Source organism: Molossus molossus, unplaced genomic scaffold (assembly GCF_014108415.1).
Source record: "Molossus molossus isolate mMolMol1 unplaced genomic scaffold, mMolMol1.p scaffold_m16_p_5, whole genome shotgun sequence".
Classification (NCBI taxonomy): domain Eukaryota; kingdom Metazoa; phylum Chordata; class Mammalia; order Chiroptera; family Molossidae; genus Molossus; species Molossus molossus.
In genome coordinates this window covers 87,148,461-87,168,371 of record NW_023425388.1, presented here as the reverse complement: position 1 = coordinate 87,168,371, position 19,911 = coordinate 87,148,461, and the positions used below count along the sequence as shown (strand labels likewise).

The 19,911-nt window shown below is 41.4% G+C and overlaps 1 protein-coding gene across 1 annotated transcript in view; it reads left to right on the top strand.

Moving 5' to 3' along the window:
* Window positions 1–19,911, top strand: part of CRYBG3 (crystallin beta-gamma domain containing 3) — a 127,000-nt gene that overhangs the window by 39,621 nt on the left and 67,468 nt on the right. The window contains exons 3-4 of the mRNA XM_036242825.1: window positions 7,963–8,396; window positions 13,556–19,625. Coding sequence (XP_036098718.1) covers window positions 7,963–8,396; window positions 13,556–19,625 — 6,504 coding nt within the window. The remainder of the gene's footprint in view (window positions 1–7,962; window positions 8,397–13,555; window positions 19,626–19,911) is intronic.

Here is a 19,911-nt window from a genome sequence, read left to right as displayed (position 1 = left end):
ATATGTTATTATTAAGTATCATTTTCCATATGAACAACTGTGATGATGTAATGAGTAGCTACCCAGAATGAGCAGTCATTCTTATAGCAAAAAATCATGGTTCTATTCGTGTTATATTACTTCATTTGGCTCAGGAAGAACTATTGCAAGTAGAAATTATAACAATTAAAGGGAATAAAGGCCCTGGCCAGTGTTGCTCAGTGGTTGGAGCCTCAGCCTGCGCACTGAAGGATCTCAGGTTTGATTCACAGTCAAGGGCACATACCTGGGTTGCAGGTTCGATCCCCAGGCTCGGTCTAGGCATGTCCAGAGGCAGCCAGTCAATGTGTGTCTCTCTCTCTCCCTGTCCTTTCTCCCTTCCCTTACACTCTCTAAAAATCAGTGGAAAAAATATCCTCGGGTAATGATTAACAACAAAAAAGGGAATAAAGGACAAAAATTGTGTCTCTCTCATACACATGAGCATTTCACAATGTCACCTTAGCAAAGCTGCCAAACTGAGAGACTGTTTATCCGATTTATGTGAGGAGAGGGTGCAGCTGATTTACAATGTGGGCTCGCACACTGACGGGGTCAGGCGGATGAGCTGGAGATGAGGGGGATCCAGCTATAGTTGAAACCAGTAAAATGTGGGACTTTTAGTGGCTCTAGAAGGCTGGTGCTATTCTGAATGTAGAGACTCAGAAGTTATATTAAGGTCCTGACACAAAGAAAAAATGCTTTGTGTTAACTTAAAAATACCCTGATATCCAGGGTGGGAACAAACTTAAAATATTGTTTGCTCAAAATTAATTTCCTGGGTTAATGGATTCTCAACCATTTTCTTGGCCTTTCATATGCTAAGTTTTATTAGTGGTTAGTGGAACACTCCCTTTGAACTGTTTTGAATTTGGATAAAATGTGGACTGAGGTGAACAAATGACATCATAATTATGATGCTTTTGCCTTCCTAAAGATCAGCTTCCTACAACACTTTGTCATGTAACCTACAGTGCCCTAAGATGGCTTTTACTTGCATGTCCTCATCTTTTTCTGAGTCACACTTGAGCTTTCCTTTTATAAGCCCTGGTGAGCACATCTGACAGCTTCTGTCAGGACCGCATTCCTCTTGCAAGGTGAGCGAGCGTGTTTGGAAGGCAGGGTGCGTTGGTTCACTGGCCTGAGGCCCGTGAAGCTTTGGGAAGAGAGTGAGGTGGAATGCAGTTTAACCTTCCTCCCAGAGCACACATGAATGTGTGCCGTATGCGGACCTAGTCATGGGCAGGTGAAGAGCACTTCTGGAAGCGTTTGACATCTGCAGGAATTCCCGTGTGTCCGTGGTTGGCATTAATACGCACATCAGAACTCTGTTTTACCATGAAGAGTTTCCCTCTGAATGGAAGGCCTCGGTTGCTGTCTTTCCTCTACTTAAGGATCAGTTTTGGGGGAAGAAAAATGGCGGCGGAGTGAATGGAAGCTACACAGACCGACTCCCAGAACCAAACTGGAATTACAACTATAACACAGACAAATTGACGGGAAAAAGCAACAGAAAAGCAGCTTGCGAGGACCACATAACTAGGGACACTGACTCGATCCCGGTAGGACTGCGAAGGTGCGAGACGGGGGCTGGGAGCCCATGGTCGGCAGCTCCATAGCGGCCTCAGCTGGGAGCAGCCCCCTCGGGTCACACTCCCAGGCGGCTCCACAGCGCAGAGCCGGGACAGAGGCTGAAACAGCCACAGCCACTCACCTTGGGCTCCGGCAGAGGGAGGGCAGACTGGACTGGAGCTGTGTGGGGATACTCGGGATTTGTAGGGCGCTCAGAGCTTTGACTGAGTGCAGCCACGCAGGACTGTGGGCATATTGCTCCTTCCCAGGGCTCTGGGGAGAGGCAGCAGCCCCTCCCACAGAGATCCAACCGCACCTGGTGGCCATTGAAGTGGAGGCTCATTAACAACCAGCATCTGCCCCACCCTCGTGAAATCTCCTTGTGCTGAGCACCTGAGGGAGTTTTTCAATCAACTGACAACCCAAAACTCATCAAGTAACCTCGACTGCTAGCCTCCAGGCAAAAAGCTGGAGGATAACAGTACCTTTCCTGGGCTAGCAACTTTAACCAGGAAAGTAAGACTTGACAGTGGTGTTTAAGGAGGGTCCTCCCTCGCTCATCTAAACACAGGAGAGGGAGCCACAAACAGCAGAACACCAACACCCACAGGGAAAACTTGACAGGCTCCAAAGCCCACAGTGATAGCCAAAATGGTGAAACACAGAAACAGAAGCCAAATGAAAGAGCAAGAGACCTCCACTGAAGATGAGATCAATGTGGAGCAATTAGGCATGTTAACAGAGCTAGAATTCAGAGCCATGATCTTGAGGAAGCTGAACAGCATGAGTAAGGACATAGAGACACTGAAAATAAGCCAATTGGAAATTAAAAACCATCAAGAAGAGATAAAAAAATGACATATCAGAAATGAAAAACACATTGGAAGGTTTAAAAAGCAGAGTAGAGGAAGCTGAGGACCGGATCAGTGAATTAGAAGACAGGGTAGAAAAAATAAACCAATCAGAAAAACAAAAGGAAAAAAACTATTAAAAAACAGGAAGACAGCTTAAGAGAACAATGGGACAACTGGAAACGTAATAATATTTGCATCATAGGAGTCCCTGAAGAAGAAGAAAATGAGCAAGGGATAGAGAATATATTCAAAAAAATAGTGACAGAAAACTTCCCTAATTTGGTGAAGGAAGAAGGCATTCAAGTTCAAGAAGCACAGAGAGTCCCAAGTAAGAAGAACCCAAACAGGCCCACACCAAGACACATAGTAATTAAAATGCCACAAATTAAAGACAAAGAGAGAATCCTAAAAGCAGCAAGAGAGAAGCAACAGGTTACCTACAAAGGAAACCCCATAAGGCTCTCAGCTGACTTCTCACAAGAAACACTACAGACCAGAAGGGAATGGCATGAAGTAATCAAAGTCATGAAAAACAAGAATCTGAATCCAAGACTACTCTACCCAGCAAGGCTATCATTCAAAATAGAAGGTCAAATAAAGAGCTTCCCAGACAAAAAAAAGGCTAAGGGAATACATTAGCACCAAACCAGCACTGCAAGAAATGTTAAAAGGACTGCTGTAATTAGCAGTAGAAATGGGAAGAAAAATAGAACCACACTAAACAAAAATGGCAATAAATAAGTACATATCAATAATCACCTTAAATAATTGGATTGAATGCTCCCATAAAAAGACACAGAGTAGCTGATTGGATAAGAAAGCATGACTCATCTATATGTTGTTTACAAGAGACCCACCTCACAACAAAAGACTCACATAGGTTGAAAGTGAAGGGATGGAAAAAATTTTCCAAGCAAATGGAAAGCAAAAAAAAGCTGGGGTAGCAATTCTCATATCTGATAAAATAGATTTCAAAATGAAGACCATAACTAGAGACAAAGACGGCCACTACATAATATTGAAAGGATCTATCCAACAGGAAGATATAACCTTGATAAACATATATGCACCCAATACAGGAGCACCAAAATATATTAAAAATCTTCTGGAGGACTTCCAAGGAGAAATCAACAACAATACAATCATAGCAGGGGACTTCAACACCCCATTGACAGCACTGGATAGATCCTCTAGGCAAAAATTTAGCAAGGAAACAGAGACTCTCAATGAAGCACTAGACTAAATGGATTTAATAGATATCTACAGAGATTTACACCCCAAAACTGCAGAATACACATTCTTCTGAAGTACACATGGGACATTCTCAAAGATAGACCACATGCTAGGACACATACTAAATCTCTACAAGTTCAAGAAGACTGAAATCATATCAAGCATCTTCTCAGATCACAATGGCATGAAACTAGAAATCAATTGCAACAAGAACATGCAAAGACATTTCAACACATGGAGGCTAAATACCATGTTATTAAACAATGAATGGGCCACCGAGGAGATCAAGGAAGAAATTAGAAACTTCCTGGAAACCAATGAAAATGAACACACAACAACACAAAATCTATGGGATGTAGCAAAAGCAGTTCTGAGAGGGAAGTTCATAGCACTACAGGCCTACCTCAAAAAAACAAGAAAAATTTCTAATTGACTGTCTAACCTCACAACTTAAAGAATTAGAAAGCAAACAAAAAGAAAGCCCCAGAGCAAGTAGAAGGAAGGAAATAGTAAAGATCAGAGCAGAAATAAATGACATAGAGACCAAAAAAACAATTCAAAGGATCAATGAAACAAAGAGCTGGTTTTTCGAAAAGATAAACAAGATTGATGGACCCTTAGCTAGACTCACCAAGAAACAAAGAGAGAGAACCCAAATACACAAAATCAGAAATGAAAGAGGAGAAGTAACAACCAACACCACGGAAATACAAAAGATCGTTAACAACTACTATGAACAACTATATGCCAACAAATTCGACAATCTAAGCGAAGTGGACACATTTCTAGAAACACACAGTCTCCCAAAACTCTTCCCGGAAGAGATAGAAAACTTGAACAGACCAATAACAACTAAGGAAATTGAAGAGGTAATCAAGACTCTCCCAGCAAACAAAAGCCCAGGCCCAGATGGCTTCACGGGGGAGTTTTACCGAACATTCAAAAAAGAACTAACACCCATTCTCCTCAAACTATTTCAAAAAAATTCAAGAAGAAGGAAGACTTCCAAACACGTTCTATGAGGCCAGCATAATTCTAATTCCAAAACCAGAAAAAGACACTACGAAGAAAGAAAACTACAGGCCAATATCCCTGATGAACATAGACGCCAAAATCCTGAACAAAATATTAGCAAATCGGATCCAGAAATACATCAAAAAAATTATTCACCATGACCAAGTGGGATTCATTCTAGGAATGCAAGGCTGGTACAATATTCGCAAATCAATAAATGTGATACACCACATAAATAAGATGAAGAATAAAAACCACATGATCATATCAATAGATGCTGAAAAAGCATTTGACAAAATCCAGCATCCATTTCTGATAAAAACGCTCAGCAGTGTGGGAATAGAGGGATCATATCTCGACATAATAAGGGCCATATATGAAAGACCTACAGCCAACATCATACTCAATGGACAGAAACTAAAAACATTTCCATTAAGAACAGGAACAAGACAGGGATGTCCACTTTCACCACTCTTATTTAACATTGTACTGGAAGTCTTAGCCACAGCAATCAGACTTGATGAAGAAAAAATAAAAGGGATCCAAATTGGAAAGGAGGAAGTGAAACTGTCATTATTTGCAGATGACATGATATTATACATAGAAAACCCTAAAGACTCCATCAAAAATCTACTAGACTTAATAAATGAATTTGGCAAAGTAGCAGGATATAAAATTAACGTCAAGAAATCGACGGCATTCTTGTACACCAATGATGAACTCACAGAGAAACTGAAAAAACAATCCCATTTACCATCGCGCCAAAAAAATTAAGATACCTAGGAATAAACTTCACCAAAGAAGGACCTATTTGCAGAAAACTACAGGTCATTGAAAAAAGAAATAGAGGAAGATATAAAAAAGTGGAAGCACATACCCTGTTCATGGATTGGAAGAATTAACATCATTAAAATGTCCATACTACCCAAAGCAATCTATAGATTCAATGCAATCCCCATCAAAATACCTACAACATATTTCATAGAACTAGAACAAATACTTCAAAAGTTCATATGGAACCACAAAAGACCCCGAATAGCCACAGCAATCTTGAAAAAGAAGGACAAAGTAGGTGGGATCACAATACCAGATATCAGGTTATACTACAAAGTGACTGTAATCAAAACAGCCTGGTACTGGCACAAGAACAAGCAGATAGACCAGTGGAACAGAACTGAAAACCCAGAAATGGACCCAAGGCAATATGCTCAATTAATATTCTACAAAGGTGGCAAGAGCATACAGTGGAGTAAAGACAGCCTCTTTAATAAATGGTGTTGGGAAAATTGGACAGCTACATGCAAAAAAATGAAACTAGGCCATCAACTTACACCATACACAAAAATAAACTCAAAATGGATAAAAGACTTAAATGTGACCCGTGAATCCATAAAAATTCTAGAAGAAAATGTAGGCAACAAAATTTCGGACATCATACGGAGCAGAATTTTCACTGATACATCACCTAAGGCAACAGAAACAAAGGAAAAAATGAACACTTGGGACTACATCAAACTAAAAAGCTTCTGCACAGCAAAAGAAACAATCATCAAAATGGAAAGGCAACCCACTGTATGGGAGAACATCATTGCCAATGATGTATCAGATAAGGGGTTAATTTCCAAAATATATAGAGTGCTCATACAACTCAACAAAAGGAAGACAAAGAACCCAATTAAAAAATGGGCAGAGGAGCTGAATAGACACCTCTCCAAACAGGACATACAAATGGCCAAGAGACATATGAAGAAATGCTCAACATCACTAATCATCAGAGAGATGCAAATTAAAACAACAATGAGGTATCACCTCACACCTGTCAGAATGGCCACCATCAACAAATCATCAAACAACAAGTGTTGGCAAGGGTGTGGAGAAAAGGGGACTCTAGTACACTGCTGGTGGGAATGCAGACTGGTGCAGCCACTATGGAAAACAATATGATGTTACCTCAAAAAATTAAAAATTGAACTTCCATTTGACCCAGTGATCCCACTTCTAGGAATATACCCTAAGAAGCCTGAAACACCAATCAAGAAGAATATATGTACCCCCATGTTTATAGCAGCACTATTTACAATAGCTAAGATCTGGAAACAGCCCAAGTGTCCATCAGTAGACAAATGGATAAAAAAGCAGTGGTACATATACACAATGGAGTACTATGCAGCGGTAAGAAAGAAAGAGCTCTTATCCTTTGAGACGACATGGAGGGACCTGGAAAGTATTATCCTAAGTGAAATAAGCCAAGCAGAAAAAGACAAATACCACATGATCTCACTTATATACGGAATATAATGAACATAACAGTCTGAGGATTACGGTAGACCCAGAAACATGGAAGTAGGTCACAGACTGACATCCCTCAGAAGAGGGGGTGGGGGGTGGGTGGGAAGAGATAAACCACAGAACTTATATGCATGTATGCATGGCCAACGGACATGGACAACTAAGCCAGGGACGGGGCGGGGGTGGGGTGGGGAGGGGGATGCCAATGGGGTAAAAAGTGAAATATCTGTAACAAAAAAATAAATTAAAAATTAAAAAATAAAATAAAATCAATAAAGAGGAAAAAATACATACTTTAAAAAAATATTTAATTTATTAGGGTAACATTGGTTAATAAAAGTTTATAGGATAAAAAAAAAGGATCAGTTTTACACAATTTGGCAGCTTTATGAGTTGACGCAGTGCTGAAATGATAAAGTCCACTGTGCCGAGTGTTTGAAAATATTGTCCATTAACTGTGTAAAAAGAAAGGCTAAATTTAAATACACATAAGGTTTGCTAGCATCTGTTCCTTATCTCCCCATACTTAACCCCTCACTCTTTTCTTTGTGTACCCTGACCTCCAGTCATATTCAACTCCTTAGAAGCTGATGCCTCTCTAAACACCCAGAAGGGGAGAAAGAGGAGGAATAGAGGGAAAGGGCAGAAGGCACGCAATCCTCACAAAGTCACTTTGTAGGTCTCCTTCAGGGGTCACTGCCTCTGGGAAGGACCTGAGTTACCTCCGCTGCTCTCACCACCACCACATCTGGACGGGCTTTGCCAGGTGTGCTGTATCTCTCTCTCTGTGGTATTTACTATGTAGCTCTGGGAAGGTTGTGCTGACTGCCCTTCAGTGGATTGATGGCTTCTGTTCCCTTGGGACATTTACAGTCATTCATCAACGCGTCCCTGGGTCTCGTGCAGTGTGTGCCAGGTAACAGGTTATCAGTCTGTTATTTTTTAGTGATGACACTTGTTCTTCTCTATTTTGTTTTCAAAGATTCCCCAAGGTGAACACAATAGAAGCCATGCTGAGAAGTTGATCGCCCTTCCAGTGCCAGAAGATCCCAAAAAGCCAAATGATCTTTCCAGTTCCACTTCAGATGGCCGGACAGGAGAAAGCGATCGGCAGCCAAAAGAAAGCTTTTTTCAGTTTCTCGGTAACTTATTCAGTATCTCTGGAAAGTCATCTCTTGCTGAAGCCAAGCAGTCTTCCCTAAAAGATGACCTTGACAGAACAGAGAAAGACCTACGAAGTCGCAGGGACCATCACGACGAAGGGGCCAAGGGGGAGAGGGAGATTCCCACCAGCTCCCTGGGAGCCCAGGCACTTCCAAAGGAAGAACAGGAGTCCAGCTCAGCTGAACTCTCGGATGCCTTTCCTTTGGACACTACAACACAAGACAGTGAACAGGAAACTGGGGATTTCCTAAAGTAAGTTTAAAATTTATTTGAGCCAGAATTTGAGTTTTTGGACCTAGCTTTTGATCCTGAAATCTGTTAATTGAAGGGATTGGAAAAAGTATCCTGTAATGTTCCTGCTAGTAGTTAAAAAGTTATATGATTCTGTGTACCATACATGTAATCTGGGGCCTTCTAAGCTATTTTAGGGGGTAACACTAATAACTTTTAGGTGCTAGCTTTTTCATAGTACAAGATTTATTTCTAATTAAAGACTTCCTTGATGGGAGTTTTTTCTGTTTGAATTTTTCCTGTGTTAGGACAGGCAGTATGTTCAGGGTCTTCATTTGGGGAACAAATATGGTCCTTAGGTTTGTACTCATATTCTATCAGTATCTTTTCTTTGTGGAGTATAATTACAGAGGTTAAGAAAAGAAATTAGCCCTGGCCAGTTTGGCTTAGCCGTTAGAGCGTCAGCCTGTGGACCAAAGTGGTTCAGTTCCACTCAAGGGCACGTACCACAGTTGCGATTTGGTCCCCAGCCCTGGTCGGCGTCATGCGGGAGGCAGCCCCGTTGATGTGCCTCCCTCTTCCCCTCCCTCTCCCTCCTGCTCTATCTGAAGATAAATGGAAAAAATATCCTTGGGTGAGGATTAAAAAAAGAAAAGAAATTTAATTGACTCTCTCTATAAAACCAGCCTAATGAACCTTTTCCACAGTTCTAAGAAACTGAAATCTTGCACAGATTTAAGGAGCACTTCACCACCCCTACATTCTTTGCTTGATTAGTAAACAGTCACTGATTTTTCATTTACTCAGATGAGCTAGAAGGAATATTTTCTTTATTTTTCAATTATTATTGATATTTAATATCATATTAGTTTCAGGTGTACATCATAGTGGTTAGACATTTATATAATTTACGAAGTGATCTCCCCAATAAGTCTAGTACCCACCTGAGTTATTGCAGCATTATTGACTATATTCCTTACGTTGTACTTTACATCCCCATGACTGCCAGTTTGTACTTCTTAATTCCTTCACCTTTTTCATCCAACCCTCTAATTCCCCTCTCATCTGGCAACCATCAGTTTATTCTCTGTATCTGTGACTGTGTTTCTGTTTTGCTTGTTTTTTAGATTCCACATGTAAGTGAAATCATATGGTATTTGTCTTTCTCTGACTCATTTCACTTAGCATAATACCCTTTAGGTTCATCCATGTTGTTGCAAATGGTGAGATATCATTCACTTAGCATAATACCCTCTAGGTTCATCCATGTTGTTGCAAATGGTGAGATATCATTCATTTTTAAGGAAGAGTAATATTCCATTATGTATATCCTGGCCAGTGTGGCTCAGTTGGTTGGAGCGTCATCCCATAAACCAAAAGGTGGTAGGTTTGATTCCTTGTCAGGGCACATACCCAGGTTTTGGGTTTGATCCCTGATCTCTTTCTCCCTTTCTATCTCCCTTCTTCTCCCCCTTGCCCTCCCTCTCCCCACCTCCAGTCTCTCCCTTCTTCCTTAAAAAAAAATCCCATTGTATATATGTACTACTACTTCTTTATCCAGTCATCTATCAGTGGATACTTAGGTTGCTTTCCTATCTTGGCTATTGTAAATAATGCTGCCATGAACATAGGGATGCATATATCTTTTTGGATTAGTGCTTTGGATTTCTTTGGATAAATACCCAGATTGGGATTGCTGGGTCATGTGATAGTTTTAGTTTTAATATTTTGAGGAACCTCCATATTGCTTTCCATAGTGGCTGCATTAATTTGCAATAGAAGGAATATTTTCTACCCCCTAATAAGAATCTGTCCAGCCGGTGTGGCTCAGTGATTGTCAGCCCATGTACCAAGAGGTTGCCGGTTCAATTCCCAGTCAGGACACATGCCCAGGTTGTGGGCCCGATCCCCAGTGGGGGACATGCAGGAGACGGCCAGTTGATGTTCTCTTTCATCGGTATTTCTAGCTCTCTCTCCCTCTCTCTTCCTCTCTCTCTAAAATCAATAAAGGAAAAAGAAAACTAATAAGGATCTGTTTTATTGGTCTTACTTTAACCTCTACCTGAGAATTATTTTTATTTGAAGAGGTCATCAATAATACTATAGTCAGTTAGAGGTGATAACTTAGGACTGTGTACTTCTCTGTACTTTCCGAGTGTCTTCATGTATATGCTTTCAGTTAATTCCTCGTAGTAGGCTTATGAGGTGGGCCCCGATCCATCTTACAGTTGTGAGAACTGAGACACCCAGATAGATTTGTGTTTACCTATCAAGAGTGACGTGGGGGGGGGGGGGTGCCTTCTCAGCTGTTTAAATGTACAATAAGGCTAAATTAATTGAAGACATGTCATACTGATGTAATATTTGCTGTACATTTAAATGGAACAGAATAGCGCAGGTGGTGTCTTTCAGTGGTTGAGCATCGACCCAAGCACCAAGAGGTCACCAGTTCAATTCCTGGTCAGGGCACCAGCCCAGGTTGTGGGCCCAAACCCCAGTGGGGTCATGCGGGAGGCGGACAGTCGATGTTCTCTCTCATTGATATTTCTATCTCTCTCTCTCTCTTTAAAGTCAATAAATAAAAAAATATTTTAAATGGAACTGAATAGACAGTCTGGAAATAGACCCTTTGTATATTTATGATTTGAACCCTTGAGAATGACAGCATTACATATTCTTGGAAGACTTGGGAAAATTGGTTAACAATTTGGAGAAAAATATAAAAGCTGTATGCTTATCTCTCCGGTCTGGAGGCCGATGCTCTAACTGCTGAGCCAAACTAACCAGGGATTATCTCATTTTTATATTAAAATGGAATAAAGTGTGTTATTAGGCATTGGTAGCAAAAATAGAATACTGGTCTTAGGGCATGGAGCCTAAACCACCAGCAGCATGGCTGGGTAGGAAAGACATGTCCATTGTTTCCGAGTTTGTAAGCATTTGTATACATCAAGTACAGAGAAAGGGGGAGAAATGTGCACTATCTGAAAACATTTACATTAGCCATAGGCGTAGAGGCGGGAGGAGGTGAGGCGGGCAGCCCTGGGATAGGTGCAGAGGCTGCCCCTGTGGATTGGCGGTGGGCATCAGCCTGGAAAGCCCCCTGGAAGGCAGGAAGCGGAGGCTCCTGGAGCTAGGTGGTGCCTGACTAAAGTATCTGCAGAAACAGCCACCTGGAGTGTAACCCGAAGTTCCAATAGACATACAGAAATAGTAGTCTTAGCCCTGGCCGGTTTGGCTCAGTGGTTAGAGTGTCGGTCTGCGGTCCAGAAATAGTAGTCTTTTGTTAGAGTTGGTCCACAGCTATTAACAGGGAAACTTTTCTGTCTCTTTCTCTCACTCTCTGGACACTGTAATTTTAATTTGGAACATCTCAGAATTTTCTCCTTGACAGGTTTATTCTTTTGGTACTAGACAATAGAAAATGGGACCCGATACTGTGCCTTGTAATTAGTTAAGCTCCAGTAAAGCCCTTGTTAATAGAAAAATTGCTTAAGGCAGTTGACCAGAACCACCTCAACAAAGAAAGGTGGTTCTTTTTGTTGTTTTGTTTTCCATCTGTATTTCTTTTTTAAATAAGGAAACAAGGCTCAGAAGGCTAAGTAATATTCCAAAATCATACAGTTAATGACAATTAATAATAGGAATTAATAACAATAGGAACAGCTGGTAGAGACTATGTAAGAAGTTTCAAACTCCTCCAAGTCCAGTTTCAGGGGCAAACACTGGCTATGGGACCCAAGATCACTTGGTCATACTGGAAAATTCCACCATCCACCACAGCTGTTACAATCTTTGGATCTTTCGTTTTACAGTGCTAACAAAAGTGACTCTTACAAGGAAAGGAAAAGACCGCTGGATTCCCAGTTTGACTGAGATAACAGGCTTCTGCCAGCCCCACTTTAGAAATCCTACAGATTAACAGGTTTTGAATTACAGTTTTAGTAACTCTGGTAATTTTTAATTTGTTTAGGAATTGTATAAAGATGGAATACCATTCTTTTCTTTATTGATTTTGAGAGAGAGAGGAAGGGAGAGGGAGAGAGATAGAAACATCAGTGAGAGAGAACATTGATTGACTGCCTCATGCATGCCCCCCATTGGGGATCGGGCCCACAACCTGGGCATGTGCCCTGACCAAGAATCGACTGGTGATCTCTTGGTGCATGGGTTAATGCTTAACCACTGAGCCACACTGGCTGGGCAAGGTGGAATACCATTTTGATCAATAGTTTATTTTGCCAGTATGAATAAGGACTTCTTATAACTAATTTGAAATATTATTTAAATATATCTAGAGAAGCTATTTAATAATAATTTTGCGAATGTATGTTTTAAGTATTAAAGTTGTGTCTTTTCTGTAATGTAAATTTATTGCAAGGGAGGATATATTTAATTTTTATTGAAATGAGAATATTTCAGATATCAAATATTTAACATTAAGAGCCTATACTTTTGAAATTACTAGGAGACTTCAGTTTTACATAAAACTTTTATTTATTTTAAGAATGAATGAATTAACTGAAAGTTTGCATTGTCTTTCTCATGTAAAAATGCACCTACTTTTTTTCTTTATAGGTTTTTAAAAAATAATCAGGTATATTTAAAAGGGTTAATAGCTTAATTTAGGCAAGTTAATAAAATAACCTGTGCTGTATAATGCTGTCTATTACTATCAAATTAAACATTTTTATCACTATTAATCACAAATAATACAGGATTGAAATAAGATATTACCTATATTTTGAAGTACATTTAAAAGCAGTCTCATCAAAAGACATTGCAATGATTTTTATTTTCACTTAATTAAAAATAATAGAGCTTTGTAATTGTTTTTATGCATAATCGACTATTTAATTTCCTTTTTAATATCCTGAAAGCCTTTATATATAGGAAGCTACTTCTTTGTTGAGTTGAAATTCTTTAAAAAGTTTTTTAAATCTTATATTTTCAACAGATTTATATCCACGATGAGAATCTCTATTGTCAAAGCTTTATTGTAATTTGAAAAAAAAAAGTTGCTAGATTTGTAGCTTTTCTCTACATAGAAAAGTTAAAAGCCTTCCTATTATGAGATATACTTCACCACAGTTTCTGGGATTACTGCTGAGTGTTTCTAATTATATTTCCTCATACTCTCATGCTTTGTGTGTGTATGTGTTTGTGTGTTTTTCCCACAGACAAGCAGATGGTAAACCAGAGAGGCCTTCAGTAACATATGCAACGTATCGAGGCCCCAGACAAATCAGGAAATGTTTGAAGCAACAGACCGTGTTAGAAACTGTGAATCCCTTGGACGACGACGAAAATGAAAGTTCTGACTCTAGTACAAGTGCACATATTGGGTCTGGGAGTGCGACTGAGGCTGGGATGCTGTCATCGTCTAGCACAGACAGATCTGTGGAAGGACGTAGGCTTGGAGACCCATTAGAAGACTCTGATTATAGTGGGATAAGTCTCAACACAGAAAGCCATCTGACAAACAGCCCGGAAATGCTGAATATTGCTTCTTCTAAGAATGTTTTAAGTAAAAACGGTCCTGGGGGACCTGAGGGAAGTAGATCATGCCCTTCTTCTATGACTGGCTTCCACTTTGCTGTTGGAGAATCTGACTCACAGCACCATGTAAGTCATGTACCAGTTTCTCAGACAGACAGAAATCTGGCATGTTCAGCGTTTACAGGGAGCTGCAGCGGCACAGGTCCTGGCAGTCCAGATGTTCTGAGGATATCCTCCACAGAGACCACAACAGAAGAAAACAGCTCCGTCAGGGGTGATGGGACCCGGGTGCAAAGGGGAGAGCATGTCGAGCCAGAGAGCCCTGCTATTTCTGACTTGTCTTGTAGTAAATCTGATGGAACAGATACTACCAAGCAGAAGAGAACAGATTTGCCAAGTCCAGATACATCAATTAGGCATGAAGACGTGCAATCACCAGAGAATGAGTGTTCTGACAAGCCAACTGTAGATAATGCATCCAAGCAGGCTGCCAATCACACCATTGCTCTTCAGAGACATGCTGTGACAGACACAGAACTGGTAAGTGAAGGGAACAGGTTGTCTGCCCAAGATGCACAGAAAAATTTAGCTATTACAGAAACCAGGCAAGAAACAGAAAGTATCTCGGTTGGTGAACCCACAACTTCAAGTTGTGCAAAAGCTCCAGAAGATAGACTTGAATCATTACCCAAAAATCCTGACCAGTTGTGTGAAACAGAAACCAAAAAGCTTGATTTTGGGCCCCATGGAAAAATGCCTCATGTTCTTGGAATAAGTCAAAAGGGCCCTGCTGCTGTAAAATGTATCAGTGAATCAACAGTCGTAGCATGCCTAGAAAACAAAATAACCCCTGAACTGGCTTTAGAACTTTCTAGAAATCACATTTCAGAATCTTTTCTTGACTCTCAGAGTCCTCAACAAGCCAAAGTATCACCTGATACCAGAACCTCTCTTACCCTTGACTGTGAAAAATCAAATTCCAATGCTTCATTTCCTGCCTTTGTTTCTGGAATTGGCATGCTGAACAGGTTGGATATGCCTGTTTTAAAGGATGAGGGGTCTTCTATGCTTGTTGAAACTGGGAATGTCGACATCGTTGGTGATCCCAGAGAGCCTAATGAGTGTCAAGAAGAAAATGTGGTGAGTCAAGTCGAGGCTGCAGACAGAAAGAGTCGTACAGCTTGCCTTTCCCTTGAGCATGCATCTGTGATCATTGAATCCAAGGACATTGTTCCTGACAGTGAAAACTGCCAGGTTCCACTAGACCCTGAAGCCAGTGACACCCACGTGTGTGGAGTGGACTCGAGATTTGAGTACGAAAGCCTCTCTGAGGACCACAGTTCCATTTCATCTCAAGACCTTAATAAAGCAGACTTTATGCTTCCAAACAGTAAAGCAAGGAAGAGCACTACAGAGGAGTCTAGCTCTCTTTCCTTGGACACCAAAACTGATAATACTGCTAAAGTTTTATCAGAAGCTGAAGTTGATGGTCAGAACAGTGTTCCTGTTGAGTCACATTCTGGAAGAGGAAAAACTACCGCCTGCTCCAAGATATCTATTTCTCAGGATATAATTTCTTCTCCATTAGAAATTACAGATGTGCCAACAAAGCCTGTTTTATCAGAATTAACCTCCCTAGAGGCCGAACAGGACAAATGCTATCAATTGATGCATCATAATGAGATTCAAGAGAAATATTCAGATACTGGGCAGAGAGAGAACTGCCAAACTAAGGCTTCTCCTTCTGTCTCCACACATCAAGGTAAAAAGCAAACAGACGTAGAAACGTTAGGTTATCCTCCTCCTTTTCTCAACGGTAACCCACCTGGGATTTTACCTCCTGTTCCTGATGAAAAAGCCAACACTTGTGTGATTTATGAACCTTCAGATATTTGCGGGACTGAAAATATCTCAGGTTTCTCAGAAGTGGCAGAACACAGCTTAACTAATACTTGCCCCAAATTCCAAGAAACTGACAGCACAAAAGTAAATTCACCTTTTCTGGGTTCTGACATCACTTTGGAAAAACCCACTTTTGCACCTGAGGATTCTGGCTTTCTTAACGCCCCTTCTGTGCTGAGATCTGAACAGAAAGCCGCGTCTCGTGGAGAGAGAGAGAAGGCTCGCTTCCTGCGTGGTCGAGCTGACAGCTCGTCTTCCCCTGGGAACGCTGAAGAAGTCAGCATGGATACAACTTCACACACTCCCCAAAACAATGTTGGCTCTGTAAAAGTTACCATAAACGTCACACCTGAGGTTGCCTTCTTAACTAACCAGCTGTACCCTGATACATCTTTTTTGGGATTTGAAACAGCTGTGCCTCCGGAGGCAGGCGTGACCCCATTTCAGGAACATTTTGGTGATCATACTGGGAAGGTCTCTCCTGATTTCCCAGCTGCTGCCCAGTGTGACCAGCCCCTGGAAGCAGAGGCAGGAGCAGTTGCTGGGGCCCCGGCGTCAGTTAACAGCCCAGGCCAGCAGGGTTCTGAGGTATCTGCTGAGCACACAGGCACAAGGAGGAGGGCACGTGACCAGCTTTGGGGCCTCAGAAGTGGTTTACTCAAACAGGCCGATACACTGATTGGTGAGATTTTAAATTCTGTAAGGGAAGAACTAAAATCCAAATCCACAGTTGACACCTGCCAGGAGCATCCAGCCGAAGACAGCATAATGAATGCCAGTGCCCTGAAAGAAGGCACGTCTGAGAAAAACTCATCAGGTGTGACACTGACAGGGGTCCACCTGGCTGAGCCGTTGGAAGGGCCGGATTTGGAAAACATGGCAGGAGTCCAGGGGGCAGAAAAGGCCTGTGTTTCGCCTACACCTGGTGAGAAGAGTCTCCTTTTTGATTCTGATAGAATGAATGTATCTTGCGAGTTAGAAGAACAAGCTAGGGAATTAGTTAATGAGATTATTTATTCAGTCCAAGAAAATATAACAAGTGCTTTTGAAGATACTGAGACTACCTGGGATTCTGTACTTCAGGCTGTTACTCCAAAAACTCTGCACAGTGACAGTGTGAAGCCTCCTGTCAGGGAGCTCTTGGTGTCAGAACAGGCAGGAAAGCCAAGCACGTGTGAAATCAGTGAAAATAAAGTATTAGGTAGATTCTTCTCTGTAAGTAACTTGCCTGGTGACACGGAGTCAATTAAAGGAAGAGAAATTGTTCCCCACCCAAAATCTCCATTTTCTGGAAATGGAGCTAGACAGTCTGATGGTATAAACTTGCAGGGACCAGATGCTGTTTTACTAGCTGAAGACTTGCCCCATAAAGGGTTAGATGATAGGGTAGAAACACATTTACTTCTCAAAGAGGACTCTAAAGAGAAAATAGAAATGGAGTGTGTGGATACTCACAAAACTGGGACAGAGGATACTAGAACCTTTGTATTAAATGTCCAATGGCCTCCGTTTGCAAAGGATGACATCCATGTAGCCGGGACCTCCAAAAGCAGTTTGTCTGATAGTCTTGTGTGTATGTCCGAAAAAGGCTTGCCAGGACACAGCAGTAAAAGCATGCCCCTTGCAATGTCAGAAGTAGGGAAAGTGCACAAAAAGGACACTGAAGTAAATATAGGAAAAATCGAGCTTGTCCCTTCCATGTTAGAAATGGGAAAAGCAAACAGAAAGGATGCTGAATTGGACATTACAAAACGGGAGGTAGTTCCTCTTATGTCAGAAATGGGAGGAGCACATAAAGGGGATGATGAATTGAATATCACAAAAACTGAGCCAATAGCTGACAATTTTAAAGTGCAGGAAGTCTACCAAGTGGAAGCTGAGAGGGACCATGAGAAAACGGAGGGATTACCTGCCCTTTTAGGAATGGAAAAAGCTTCTAAGATGGGGGACACTGAAAGGGATATTGACAAAACTGACATGGTGCCTGTTATGTCAGAAGTGAAAAATATCTGTCAAAAAGATACCGAGGGAATTACTGGAAAGACTGAAGTGGTATCTGATACATTAGGGACGGGAAGTATTTACCAAAAGCATGCGGAAGGTGATGTTGGCAAGACCAGGGTGACATCAGTTGTGTCAGAAATGGAAAAGATGTACCAAAAAGACGGTGGGGGGATTACTGAAAAGGCTGAAGTGATTCCTCCTGCATTAGAAATAGAAGAGATTTGCCAAAAGGATGCGGAGGGAGATACGAACAAACCCGAGGGGTTGCCCGTGACGTTAGAAGTGGTAAACATCTACCATGAAGATGCCGAGGGGGTCACTGAAAAGACAGAAAGGCCTGGGTTGGAAATGGAAAACGTTTACCAGAAGAATGCTGAAGGAGTTACGAGCAAGACTGAAATGGTGCCTTTTGCATTGGAAGTGAAAAATGCACCCAAGGAGGCAGCCCCTGCCTCTTTAGAAATGGAAAAGGCATGCAAGCGGGATGCTGAAGAGATGGTCCGAGTGACTGTGTCCATGCCCTCTGTGATGGAAATGGAAAGAACATCCCCAGAAGATTTTAATGGGTTTGTCCAGAAACACCAAGTGGTACCTGCAGTGGTAAATGTGGGGAAAACAGATGGGGTGGGACCGGCGTTGCCCATTACACAAGTGAAGGCTGTGCCTCCCATATTTGAACCTGAAAAAGTGCCCCAAGAGTATGAAGAGAGTGCTGGAGAAATGGAGGAAGAGCCCCCTGAAGTAAAGGAAGGCTTGATAGCACATGACAGTAGACTTGCTTTGTATTTCAGGGGGTATGAGTCACCGACATTAAGTAAGGATTTTGAAGGCTACCCTGCCTTAGCAATGCCAGATCTTCAACCTGTGGATACCATAGGAAGGCTAGACAGAAGAACATCTGTTATGGCTGTAGATAACAAAACAAGAGAGCTAAGGCACTATAGCGAAGAAAAAGAAGATTCTAACTTAGCCTTCGTTTCTCAGGATGAGCAGGAAAATCCTTCCTTCACTATATTATATGAAGAACCCCTTCAGGATGAGGACAGGTATGCTACCACCGAAGCAAGGAGAACACACTCTCTCTTGTTTCCTGACACCCCCCCTGACAGCGTGCCTGTTGTCACATGTGAGAGGTCTGAGAGTAGAACTGACCTGGTCCATCATTTTGAAAGAGGTACTAAATTAGGGGAGACATTTGATAGTGATAGTTCAGAAATGTTCTTATCAGTGGAGGCCAAAAGGTACAAAATTTATCCCTTAGCTTTGTCTCCCATTTATGAGGATGACAGCTCTCAGGAGGACATTCTGTCCAATGAGGTCTCCCCCGGCCATCATGGCTCCATCAAATCTAGAGACAGTGCAAACCAGCCTTCTTCTGTTTTATCGCTTCTCCAGTCAGTGTCAGAGCGTTTAAAGATGAATTTTGATGAAGATGACAGGCAGGAGTTAGGGGAAGAGGAAGAAGAATCATTGCATAAAGGAAGTCTGAGAGCTAGGAGGAGGGAAACTGCTACCTTCAAGCTGCCAGATCCTTCCATCACGTATTACCCTGATGATGACCAGGAAAGGACTGGAATTCCTAAGAATTCATCTGTAAAGACAAACGAACCTACTGCCCCCAATCTGCAAATTGGTCTGTGGCCAGAACAGGCCTCATTTCTACAAAAATCTGACCTCACTTCGAAATTGCATTCTTCTGTAAAGAGTGCTTATCATCAGTATTTGCAGACTTCCAAAACCCACTCCTCAGAAAAAGGAGCCAGCTTCAGTGGGACTTTGCAGGGACCAGTGTCAAAATATTTCTGTGCTCAAGACAACTCGGGCAGATTAAGCCCATTCACAGAGGTAAGTTATTTTGATTAGTGAAGTAGCGCTTTGGGTCATAAAACGATCTAAAAGCTTAAGGAAGTCAATGTTTTTATATGTAAAGATTGTTTTTAAAAATATCACAGATACTTTATTCTTTGGTTGAATTGTATCATAAATTTATATATTTTAGCTGCACTGTTACATTGAGAAAAAAATTGCTCAAAATGTAAAAGCAGAGATGCAAGTTATTTTCCAGTTCTTTGCTATACTGAGTTTTATTTTTTATCCTCACCAGAGGATAAGTTTTTGTTTCTGTTTTAAT